This window comes from Streptopelia decaocto (genome assembly GCF_964273445.1).
Source record: "Streptopelia decaocto genome assembly, chromosome: 1".
NCBI lineage: Eukaryota > Metazoa > Chordata > Aves > Columbiformes > Columbidae > Streptopelia > Streptopelia decaocto.
Genome location: NC_138663.1, coordinates 183,891,758 through 183,904,858, shown reverse-complemented (window position 1 = coordinate 183,904,858; position 13,101 = coordinate 183,891,758). Strand labels below are relative to the sequence as shown.

Sequence of the window (13,101 nt, the reverse complement as noted above, 5' to 3'; positions counted from 1 at the left end):
CCTCCTGAGATTTCATTCTAATAGCAATTCTTGCTTAATACCCTGATGTTCACTTCTTGCTTCAGATTTGCAGCTCCTTTGGTGCTACAGCTGCGCTGTGCTTTTACATATACACCAGATAAAACAGCAAAAGGAATGCTGAACGGAAAAGCTGTGTTATTTCCACCTTGCAGGACTTATTGAAATGAGCCTGGCTGTATTAAACGTGAGATAAAACTCCCAAAGGGAGCATTAGTCTGAGTGATTCATATAAACACTTAAAAGAGTCAGTCGTGGTTGAGCTTCCTAGTCAAATAAGGTGGGTAATGGTGTGCAAGCAGCAGAGCCCCTCTCCTTTGGAGAGCACCGCTGATAGAAACCAAGCTGTCATTTATCCTCACTGGGAAGCAGCAGGATGAGTATTGGGTAACAACAAATAACCTGGGGTCTGGGTAAATCTTTTCTGTGGAACTGCCTAGTGCTGTGAAATGTTCTTCATCTGCGTCCTTGATGTGGGCCATCTGGAGAGGAAAATCTCATCAACCTCTAGAAATGCAGCCAGTTTTATGATCACTTTCTTTTGCAGTTGACTTTTAAGGGAGATAATCTTATCAGGAGGAAGTCTGAAGGAAAGGCAAGCTACAGGTATGTGCGCTTCATACATGTTGATAAAGGTGTAGATGAAATTGCTTTCTTTCCCTCTGCCTGGTTTTCAGGAGCTGTTACTCAAACCCATCCTTCCTGTCAGCTTTTTGCCTCCACCCGTATCCTATGGGGCCTGATTCAGAGCTCCACGCTGGTGCTGCAGCCGCTGCTGTGTGGTGGTATTAATGTATGGGTCATGGGCTGGCAGGTCCCCTGCTGTAATACTGAACTCTTCTCTCTGTGGGCTGAAAAATGACGCATGCTGGGGCACCCACCTGTGTGACATCTTTTATGGGTGGCTTCCATGGTTGCTCTTTCCCTGGGCTTGCTTTGGGCCCTGCCTGCCCAGCTTGCAGGCGGCTGGCTCCCCTGTGGCAGCGGCTTTGCCGGCTCTGGAAGCACCAGCCGCTGCAGGGATGCTAATAGAGCTGTAGCTGACACAAAGCACATCGCTGAGAGCATAGAGCGGGGTAGCCAAGTTTCTGCAGCACTTCCAGATGTGAAGCGGGGGAGTCACATTTAGCCTATTTTTCAGATTTTTAAAAATATTTCAGATTTTTTTTTTAAGCACCACGCAAGCACAGTGTGAACAATTTGTACTGTTAGCTCGCGTTCAGCTGCATGTTCCCAGTGGCAGTCGCTCAGCGTTTTTTCTAGCTGAGACTCTCTGACCAAAGCCCCATCTGTGCATTGGGGCATGTCAGCAGCAGAGATCTCTTCCACTGAAATCCAAGCAAAAACTACCCTGTGCCTGCTTCGTCCCACGTGTGACCTGCCCTCAGCCTCTGAGGAAATCCCATCCTGACAGACTGCTCCATGGACCGAGGAGGGGCAATGCCTACACTCACTCAACCAGGAGGAAAAATGACTCTTAACTTTGTAGAGTTTGAACTGAATAAGGACCGTGTGATTTTGGACCACCAGTTTGGCAAGGAGTGCTCCAAAGAGGTGTTATTGCTGAGTAGTTTCCTATGTGCATGGGCACTTGGGAGAAGGGGCAGAGGCTGCTGTAGAGTCACAATGGGTATTTATTTCTCCAGGGAGCAGGAGCTTGAACCCAAGCCTCAGTTCTCCTGTCAGCATGCTGCACTGGTGCTTCAGCTTCTCCATAACACGCATCTTGGGGATCAACATCACCAATTTTGTCCTGACTGTAGTTTTGAGCAACCTCCTTAACAAATCCTGCAGCATTTTCTGGGGAATTAAGTTGTGAGAGGAATTAAAAGAACTTCCAGTGCAGCCTGTTAATGCTTCTTTTCAGGTGATAAGAAATGAGCGTGATGATGCCCTTGCTGCTGCTGCTCCTTCTCCTGGCCAGCTTTGGCTCACCTGCACCCAGGTTTTCGGTGTGTATCTCTTAGCTGCTGTCTGTACAACCTCTGAATGGTTTATCCTTCCCAGTCACATAGAGATAGATGCTCCCCACAAAAGGGACGTAGGCCTGCAAGAGCAGAGCAAAAAGCTGTCAGATAGGCTAAAGTATGGTCACTCTTGCTGGGGCTTCGTGGCATTAGAGGGTGGGCAGTTCTTTGAATGGCTGGATTGACATTGCCCCTTAAAGGAAAAAAAACTTATGGCCACTGAAGAAATACTCCGCTCCATTCCCTCAGGGAAAACTGCCTTCATTTATTCATTGCAACTTTAAAAGCAGGAAAAGAAAGAGGCAATCTGTACTCTCCTGATGAGCAAATTACTCTTGGGACACCCCATGGAGGTACCAAGCAAGGAGAGTTTAGCAAGCTCGGGGCTGTCTGCAGCAGTTCCCTGTGTGCCTTGAGCCTGGAAATCCCCTGTGAAGGAAAACCAAACGGCCTAGGAGAAGGAAGAGGCAGCTGGGAGGCCACGTTTCAGCACGCTGGTCAGTCTGCTGTCCTGGGCAGCTGCTTGTTTTGCTTATGCCTAGAACTGGTCCTCACCTGGTATTACTGAAGCCAGCTTGCTCAGAGCAAAACCAGCAACTAATTCTTATTGCACAGGTTTGGTTATCTTGGAAGAGATTTTGCTCTGTTTTGTTATGCTTTTAATGGAGTAACACCAGCTACATGTTAGATTGTTGCTGAAAATATTTATGCCAGGCAGCATGGGCCAGATTCTAGTCTTGGTTATGGTAATGTTGCTCTGAAGTTACTCCGCTGATCCTGTAGGCTCACTGCTTTCCACTGATTTGTACCAAATATCAGCTCTTTTATCTTCCAGTTTTACAGGCAGATGTTTCTGGAACCTCACTGTTTTGGCCTGGCTGCAGTGCAAGAGCTGTTTTCCCCCCCTCTTACTACTATGAGCAGTTTCATAGTCTGCAAACACTCCCTTTGAGTTCACTACATGGGAGTCAAAAGAAATTATTTTTGCCCATTTTCTGTGTATCTGATCATATTCTGGGGTGCTCTCAGCAGTAGCAAGACCTTTATAGAAAATCCTTTTCCACTGGGCTCTACTCAGTGGCCCATTCTGTGCATGATTAATGTACCTTTGAGAGAGACCGCCATTGAATTGCCTTGATCCTCAAAGGCAGTGTGGTATGTTAGGGTCAAGAGGAGACAGATATTCCTTCTCTGTGCCTCTCCGTTCTTACCACTGACTGAAGCATGGGGGTTTTTTTTTGTTTTAATTTCTCCATAGGAAAAAGATATCTGCCTCCTAGACAATAATAAATTAAGACAAAGGTTAAAACAGCTTCAAGACCTGCTTTATATATATGAACTGCAACTGAAGGACATCCTGGAGAACACTTACCACAGAACAAGAAGTGAGCTGTTCTCAGGCAACAGGAGCGTGCAGCATGAGGTGCTTTTACCCACGACAAGTGGAAATTTGATAGTCTATGACCAAGGTACAGTTTGCAGTAGCATATGTGGAAATTTCAGCTTGCCACAATGTTTATTTCTCCCTGCAGTGTCCAATATTTTATTTCTGCCAAATGTTTTAGGATTTTTAAACTGGTTTGTGTTTTAAAATGCAGTCAGATACATGGGAAGGAAAAGGGCAGATAGGTGGCCCTGGTACCAGCACATTTCCTGGGGCTGGAGTCAGCTGGCCCAGCTTTAGGCACCTACCACCCAGGTACAAGGCACATACCTGCAGGTGGGCATCTCGCCTGGGGCTCTGGTGCAGAGAGGAACAGGCACCTCTCAGGTATTTTCCATAAGACCTACTTTAGACATCTGCTTTAGGGAGAGGTGAGTCTTGCTCTTGAAGTGCTTATGTTCCCGGAGTGACTTATGGGAGCCCAGAGTGCCTGACTCAGCTGCAGGTACTGAAATCTGTTTGGAGGGGCCCACCTCCCTGTTCCTCAGGTCCTCCATCACTTCTGTGGCACAGTAGCAGACATGCATGCTCTGTTCCTTGGTGTCACTTTGAGAACAAGGCGATAAATGGAATTGTGGCCTGTGGCCAAGATTTTCTCCTTCATAGGCATTACACTGAAACTGGGAAGCGCTGAGGTCCTGAGAGGTGCTCTCCTGATGCAGCCCTGGTAGAGCTGGTCACAGGAGCTTTGACTCTTATTTTAAAATTTTTGGGTGATGATCCCATCTGAAGTACAGCTGAGATTACCTTAAACATTGTAATTAGCTTCCCTGCAAATGAACTTGCTGACAGAGTCAGACCTGGTCCCACATTGCTCCTGTGCTATAGTCCCAGCCTGAGCTGCAGCAGTCCTATATCTCACCAAAGATTTGGGAATGAACCCCTCAGCGGGCATGGCTGTAAATGCTCTCAGGCTGCTCTTCGTCAGGCCCAGCAGTTTGCGAACCAGCATCACTACCACCTTACTGAAGCATTTGCTTTGGCTTTGCAGGGCTTGCAGAGTTATTACACAAGCTGGTCACATGTCCTTGTCCCATGTCTCAGTGATGTCTCCTCTTGGCTGCACCTACCCCTTTGCTTTCCCCCCACTCCGTTTGACAAACTGACACTGTTCTGCCTAGACTGCTCTGCAGTCTACAATAGGAAGAAGACCAAAAACGGCTACTACCGGATCAGGCCCAGGGCGGACCGAGAGCCTTTCCTGGCATACTGTGACATGTCTGATGGTGGGGGCTGGACTGTCATTCAGCGGCGGAGTAATGGCAAGGAGAACTTCAACAGGTGGGTCCACCATGGTTGCATCAACAGGGTTTGCAGTGGGGCCTCCAGCTCCCACCCCCTGTCCTGCTGCCTGGCAAAACCCAACATCTGAGAAGCAGGATGTGCAAGACTGTGCTTTAATGGTGATAACTGTGTGTTAGGACAATGTCGGGGTACGTATTGGTAGCAGGAGGCCATTTTCAAAATGGACCTGTAGTGCCCTTTCCATAGCTTGTCTGCATTTGAGTGTGTCTGTATGTACATATTTGTTTTATAATTATTGGAGACTGTCCAAGGGTCCAAACTGGTAGGAATCTGCTGCCAGCACATAGACTGGGACCTGTTGAACACATTATCTGCTCTCATATTAGGAATTATGTTCAGCATGGTGTAATATTTATTTCCTTATTCAGATCATTCAAAAAGATGCCAGACCCCTGGTCCAGATTGTCCTTTCTCTATGCAAAATCCCAGAGAGGTGACTCTCACCTGGAAATCTCCAGGAGGAGAGATACTTTGGTAGCACAGTAAAGAATAAACATCCCCAAGCAGATTAATTCACTGTCATAGCCCACACAACTTCAGGGCATGTCTAGTGTCTCTAGTGCAGTCCATTGCAAAGCTGGCTCAGCTGGCTTTAAGCTGGCTCACAGAGAGTGGGAACCATCTAGCCATGCTGGATGAAAAACACCCGAAGAGGAGCATTGACTAGTACGTACATGGATCAGGCAGGATTAATATCCTTACAACAACATGAGAGAGGGAATAAACAAGATGTTAGTAAAGCTGGAAATGATGATGCACAGGAAGTATATGTGAATATCAAAGATAATATAAAAATAAAAGGGGAGATTTTAAGAGAGTGAAATGATAAGAATAAAGTAATGGCAGGAGATTTCTCTTAGAAAGATGAAGCCAGAGAATGCTCATGAAAAGTAAATATATATCTTTGAAGGACAAGTTGCCACATCCAAACAGTGATCCTGCAAAAAAAGCAGAGACGAGAGTGGTCAGTGAATCAAAAATAGGTTTAAATGGAACATGGAATGGGAGCACAAGGCAAACCCAGATACTTTCCTTTAAACTTAATCTGGAAGCTTGTGTTTGCAGCTTCTATTCAGTTTCTGATTCTTCAATATACGCCATCATACATCCAAGACTGCAGCATATTTTAGACTCCAACATTCTTTTCCAGCCAGGAGTGCATTTGAATTATGACTTGCTGACGAACAATATCAGATACTTTGCTGCAGACCAATATGACAGCTGCTGCTTTCCCTTTCCATCTAACTGACAACCTCATTCTGCAAACACTGCATCTGGCAGTCTGAAGGTTTGATCCAGTGTATGTGCGTGCAGAGGCTCAGCAGAAGTTGTGAGTTGTATTTGCTTCTAAGGCAGAGTGACAAATCTCAGCTCAGCTTGCAATGAAGCAGATACTTTTAGAAAACAATGTGTAGAGATACAGCCGAAGGTCTACTTGTTACCACAGCTAAGTCTCACAAACTCTCTAATTCCCTCACATGCTGAAATTGATATTTGTATTTCACTGCAGAAAATGGGATGATTACAAACTGGGATTTGGAAAATTCCAGGGCAAGAATGATGAATACTGGCTGGGCAATGACCACATCTATGACCTGCTTGCTAGAGGTGCAAGTATCTTCCCTCCACAGATTTCTTTCCAATTTGCATGAGGTAGTTCATTTAACAGGACACCGCTTTGTGTTTAGGAGAGAGCTCATTAAAGATTGACCTGATGGACTGGCATGGGGAAAGACGTTATGCCATTTATGAAAATTTCCAGCTTGCGAATGAGCAGGTAAGAAATGGAGGGAGTGGTGATTTGCTTGTATTATCTGTCACGCTGGGGCACCTGCATGTGCAGCATCAGACTTCAGGATCAGGGCTGTAATTACAGCTCTGCAAAACTTACCTGCTCTGGTGCCCTGGGATTCCTGGTTTGGCTGACTGACAAACAGCCCTGGGAGCAGGGATGTGAGCCTGGGACCTCTTCTTCACAACCACTGGGTGCCCAAGCCAGTGGGTGACAGGATCATGTGTGCTCTCTTGCTAACTCTGCTGCAGGGCACAGGGGTTCCCATGTGTGTTTGCCTCCAGTTAAAAGAGTCATTCCATGAGGGAGGAGCTAAGGTTTGAACCTCTGTAAGGAAACAGAACCCTGTTCTCCTACTTCCTTGGAGAGTGTTCCAGGCCGCACATAAAAGGCAACCACCAGAACAAACCCCCTCTACTGTTTCAATCATTGAATTCCAATCAAAGCTTTGAAAGAGCAGTTGTAAGTTCCCATCCTGCAGAGAGGTACCTGCAGCACTACTCTTAGCATTGAAAGCTGAAGGACAGAAAATCCTTGTATTTTCATGTTTGCATTCTAGCTTTAGTCAGCATCCTGCTCAATGCAGGTGCTGTTCTTTGCAGGCTTACATTTCTGAGTACCATGCATAAGTAGCCTGAATACCCAAGGACATAAGTTCCATTGCATGGACCAGTCCTAGTTCCAACTCCATCACCGCTCCAGAAATTTATGCATTATGTTCAAATTGAAATTAGAGTTTTCTTGTGAAAAGTTTGAACAGCTTCATTTTAATACCTTACTGCTATTTTTCATAAACAAAAGTGGGGCAGGAAAAAGCCCACACCACAAAAGTAATTATCCATCTCATATCAAATGTCTCTTAGATCTGTTAGCTGTGCACAATGGAACTATTCTTCTAAGTATTCTGACCAGGATGGGACCATTTAGCTAGAAATTGGATGGCTTTTAGTTCTTGGAGAAGCAAAATTCCTAAGGAGTTGCTCTAGCTGAACAACTGCTCAGTTTATGAAGGCAACTACTTGATGCAGTTTCATACCAAGTTGTTCTTGATGAGATAGGAAGAGCCTTCTAGCTTGTTGTATAGTGTATCAAATGGTTATTAAAATACAATAAAGCCTGAAGCCCTTTGTAGCAGCAGCAGTAATTAGCAATCCTTTCTGGAAGTTTAAATCCCGTATTGATCTACATTAGGATCATTAAAGCATGGGGCCAAAAGTCATGTTTGAATTCAACCGTCATGCCTTTCACAGTGGATACAATGGCCAGGGCAAATTTGGTCTCAAAAATGGGAGGAAGGACAGGAAGAGCCGATTCCAAAGACAAGTTTCACACATTCTTGCAGGACAATTACAGGGTATGGTTTGGCACCTATTCTGGTAACGCTGGTGACGCTTTGTCTGGTGGGAGCAGTTTTGAAGACCAGTGGTCAGCTTCTCACAGAGGGATGCAGTTCACCACATCTGACAAGGATCACGACCGATTCCTGGCAGGCAACTGTGCATTAGAGAACGAGGGCGGCTGGTGGTTTAACAGGTATGGAAAGCAGTTGATTCCTCTCGGAGGCACAGGGTGTGGGTGGCTGTACAGCCGAGGGGACTTGCCTGCTTTACAGCAGCTGGAGGTTGCTGTGTGCACATACCACCTTGCACAGCCAAACCTAAGATGTTCACACCTACAGATCCTCAAAGGAAAGCAATCTGCTTCTTTCAGTATGAAGCAACACCTGTAAATTGCATTCATTTTAAGAAAATATGTCAGAATAAATGCATAGTGGGGAACAACCCGGAAGAAAAGGCGTCTAATTAAAATTCCTTAAAGTGCTTTGGGTTATATCCCACGAAAGAAAATTGCAGCCCCTGCAAGGTGAAGTGTGTTCAAAGGACATTTCTCTATTGTGGAGCATGTCTAGGGGGTGAGCTAACCATAAATAGTCCCAATGGTATGTCTGCTAGTTGGGCATAGCCCACACATCAACAGATAGGGACTCAGGCTCACCAACCCTGGGAGCATGGACACGCCGCTCTTAGTTTTTCCCTGCTTTAGTGTAGAATGAGCCTCTTCTTTGACCAGACTCTCATCATGTACAAATTGAAATCAGTGCAGCTACAAAAATGTACATTGACAGTGTGATTTACCTTGATTAAAAGATTTCTGCATTTTTAGGTGTCAATACTTAGCTGCCTACACTTGAGCTAGCACCTACTGAATGGCACCAGTGTCCCTCTGTTTAGGCAACTGAATCATGTCCCTAGTTAATACACTTGAAGGAGTCAACAGGTTGAATTGTCTGACCAGTGTTGGTGTCTACTTTATGATGACCCACATGATTCTCTGGGTGCCACTAAATGCATTAAGCCGATCTCCATAGGCTATAATAGGACTTCAGATAACCAGTTCAGTACAGACAGACATATCTAGGTGTCTGAACCTGTCAAGGAATCCCACCCCAGTATTTCTAAGTGTATGTTGTGTAAAAATGGTACCTTGCTGCAATGTCTTCCCACGCTAAATCTGATCTCCATTTCTCCCTCTCCTACTTCATTACAAGGTGCCATGCTGTAAACCTCAATGGACGATACTACAGAACAGGAAGGTACAATGGAACCCATGACAATGGCATGGTTTGGTCTACGTGGCACGGGATGTGGTACTCACTAAAATACTCGGCCATGAAAATCAGGGCTCCATTTTTTGTTGACAGTGAGAGTGGAGATGGTGAGAACAGCCAAGGCAGCTGAAGTCTGCTGCTTTGGAAAGACAAAAAGTACAGCCTGAAAAGAAATGCTTATGTTAATAGCCAGCCCTCTGCTGCTGCCAATCACCAAAGCTGCGCTGCGATAACTGGAGTTGCATATGTTTCTATGAGCTAAAGCTAACATCATGGGCTGTTTGAGCACAGCAAGCCAACAATTTAATGGAAAAGTAATGGATCTCAGTCATGGAATAACCAGAGTTTTCTTTTTTAGCAATTTTTAGGACTTTATTGGAGGGTGTTTATGAAAAGCTCTCTGGACCATGAATGATCAAGCATGTTCTTTTAGCTATCTGTACTCTTCATGGGCTAAATTTTTCTTATCTTGATTTTAATGGTTGGTGCCTCCGTTACAAGAACACAAGAGAAACAAGGTGATGAGGGCATCTGGTGTGCCTTCCTTAGTGCTTTGCTCTGGATCAGGAGCATGTTTTTAAGCAACTCGCCCTATGGTCCCCAATTGTCACACTTCAGTTGTAGAAGGCTCCTGGAGGGCGTGAAACCAAACCAGTGGATGGATGTGCTCCAACTGCTAATGCGCATCCAGACTAAGGCCACTTTGGAGTAAACCTTCACAGCATGGACAGTATGGACTCTGCAGCTTTCCTCTGCAGATCCACTTCTATAGCACATTGTGACATGTTAATGCAGACAAAGACAATGCTGCCGACCAGACTTAAGCCCCAGATTAAAATTAGGCAGATTTTACTAAATTTAAGATGAGCACAGATATTCTTAGGAGTTCATAAAATGCAGTCATGATTCATTTGTGTGTTCTTGTGTAATTTACCAGATAACTTTGAGTTATTGAAGGGGGATCAGAAAGTGGAAAGTGATTGAAGCATAAGGCACACTGCTTTCATTGTCTCATCTGAGCGAAATGGTAAGAGCAACAAAGATAAATGAAAGAAATGGAATACTGAAAATTTATTTTCCACAAGTCATTAATAACAACAGTTAAAAATTATTAGTAGTATCTGCTTGATGCAAATCATTTAACTACCATGTTGTAGAATGAATTATAACAATTTTTTAACTGGTAGTTCTTTTCCATTTATTTGCTTTTAGATCCATACATACTGTAATTTGTATTATATATCCATAGTGTGGAATAAAACCATCTGAGTGGGACTTAACACTTTTGTATTTGTTTTTCAGCAGTAGGGACTTGAACAGAAATTTGGATGAAAATCTTGAGAAAGCTCGTAATATGAGAATTTCATTATTTTGGTGTCATCTCTGGTGCTTTTGCAACTCCTGTCCCGGGTAGTTGAAAGGATCTGCAAGGTACATTTAATTTCCATGGCTCGCACCATCCTGGAGACAACACAGAGACATGTGAAAGTTCAGCATAGAATTTGTTTTGGTTCCTTTGCTTTGTCAAGAGGGAAACCCTGTTCTCACTTCTTCCTAGACATCCCAATGATTGCAAAAATGAACAGTGGAGCGCAATGGGGTAGTGCTCCAGGGCGCGTGCTCCTAAGCCTGTGCCCTGGCCAGACTGCACCACTGCCCTCTTCCCAAGAGCTGGCAGGTACCCACATGGAACAAAACTTGCACCTACAGCTCTGAAATGAGGTTGCCCTTGTGAAGAAAGGGCTGTGAACAGCCAGCACCTACTACTCTGTTTCTCATCACTACTTCTGTATTTTACAATAGTAAAATCTTTGTGCAAGGTTCTAACTCCATGTTGGGAACACAAGGAACCACTTTGCACGTTATAACCATGTGGCCACTGATGCAGTGCTGAGGGCAGCAAGGACAATTTTTGTCTAGGCAGAAGACACAGCAGAATGTGAGTGAAATAAATTAATGCCTTCTGGCAGACGATGCTCCATCCCATTATTCAGTAGAGGGCTAAGGAAGCAGGGTAGAGATGAGAGACTGGTGATACTCAACTCTGCATGCTGGAAATCAACTACAGCACCAAAGGAACAACACTAGTGTTTTGATGGTTCATTGAGCAGCCAATAACCCATCCGATAATGGAGTATCAAGGTGGACATAAAGTCAACAGGGCTTACTCAGACAACTGCCACTCAGTCCAGCTCCCCAGTGAGTGAGCAGTGAGATGTGAAGACCAGAGCACAAAGCCTGCGTCAGTATGGAGAGGTAGGCGTTACAGCTGGACTGCCTTCAGCCAGCATCAATATGTTAATAATGGGGTTTTTTCTGTCTCTCAGAGAGAAAAAGGGGCCAAGATCTGACAAGCTGGAAGAGAAGGGGTCTGCCTTCCTGTCTTACATGTAGGATGTACCTAAGTCCATCTAATGCATTACAGGAGCTGTTCTGAACACAGCACAATATTGAGGCAAGGTTGCAGGAAGCCGCAACTGCCTCAGAGCAAGGCTGCCCCTCCTCTGCCCTCCTGCCACTCAGAGAACCCCTTTGGAGATGCAGGGAACCCAGGGCTTTGTGCAGGACCCTGCAACTCCCACAGCAAACCCTAGGAGGTGTTTCAGAACCTTCTTTATTTTAATAAACCGGGGAAAATGCCACCAGCACAGTACTTCTTTGATCTGGGTGCTACTGCCAAGTTCAAATCACTCCTACTGAAGGTTAGAGAAATGCTGAATGTTGCTGTTTGATCGCCTGTTTCTTGAGGGTCTCCTGTGCCCAGAGGCTCACTAAAGCTGTATCATAGAATAGCTGAATCATAGAATGTCCTGAGTTAGACGGGACCCACAAGATCATCAAGTCCAACTCCTGTCCCTGCACAGGACAACCCCACCGTTCACACCACGTGTCTGAGGGAGTCGTCCAGTCTCTTCTTGAACACTGTCAGGCTTGGGGCCGTGACACCTCCCTGGGGAGCCTGTTCCAGTGCTCCACCACCCTCTGGGGGAAGAACCTTTTCCTAATGTCCAACCTGAACCTTCCCTGGCACATCTTCCTGCCATTCCCTCAGGTTCTGTCACTGGTCACTAAAGAGAAGAGTTTGGCACCTACCCTTCCTCCTCCTCTTGTAAATAGATCACGTATCACTGTAGGCCTAGCGCTGACAGATCCCTGCTTTGGGGCGAACATGCTTCACACGGTGCAGTTTACCCTGGCACAGGGGCGCTAAGCAACCTGAGCACTAATTGCTTCACAGAGCTTATTTCCAGTTCATTTAAGTCAATTTAAAGACTCGTTACATTTGATTAGCCTTGGATCAGTGCTCAAGTGTGGACATGTTCTCAAACGCTTTAAACAGCATTTCAAGCTGACAGTTTACAGGAACATGTAGCCAGTACAAACACGGCGCCGGGCCGAAAGGCTGGATGTTGACAACGCGGGGGCTGGCACAGCTCCGGGGAAGGAGGGAGCTCGCAGCACCCCGTGAGTCAGACGCGGTGCTCCAGCAGGAGCTGCAAAACTACCCATCCAAAAGGCCACTCAAACAGGGCAGCTTGATTCTGGCAGTCAGATGCTGAGGGTCTTGTTCCCCCTGGGCTGTCCCAGCCAGCTCTCCAGCTGTGTGCCTGTCATGTTACCTGTGAGGCTCTAGACACTTCAGTGGGGTGCCGTCGCTAAGTGGCTAATGCACAGCAATGCTCCTCTGTCTTTAAAATGGTGTTGGCTTGGAGGGAAAAAAAAAAAAGTGTGGGATTGGGAAATCTATCTTTCCACTCAGTGAGCCAGTTTTGAGAAAGACAGCAGCAAACTGCCAGAGAACTGTGCACATGCTAATTTTTCTTTCACACCTGTTTTAAGGCTGACAGCCCCCTGCCTGAACCTACCTTCTCTCCCTCCATCCTCCACGGGCAGCATCTCATCTTCTTGTTGCCCAGCAGCATTCCCCTGGTCTTTGCAAATGCCCTGAAGAGATGGTTATCTTAAC

At 45.7% G+C, this 13,101-nt stretch overlaps 1 protein-coding gene across 1 annotated transcript; it reads left to right on the top strand.

Moving 5' to 3' along the window:
* Nucleotides 1–287: 287 nt before the first annotated feature.
* LOC309452621 (fibrinogen-like protein 1) lies at nucleotides 288–11,644 on the top strand. Its single transcript, XM_082076010.1, has 8 exons — nucleotides 288–624; nucleotides 1,886–1,970; nucleotides 3,244–3,454; nucleotides 4,551–4,710; nucleotides 6,245–6,342; nucleotides 6,423–6,511; nucleotides 7,869–8,059; nucleotides 9,075–11,644. The coding sequence occupies exons 2-8, from the start codon at nucleotides 1,896–1,898 to the stop codon at nucleotides 9,262–9,264; spliced, it is 1,014 nt and encodes a 337-aa protein (XP_081932136.1). The 5' UTR covers nucleotides 288–624; nucleotides 1,886–1,895; the 3' UTR covers nucleotides 9,265–11,644.
* The last annotated feature ends 1,457 nt before the right edge of the window (nucleotides 11,645–13,101 follow it).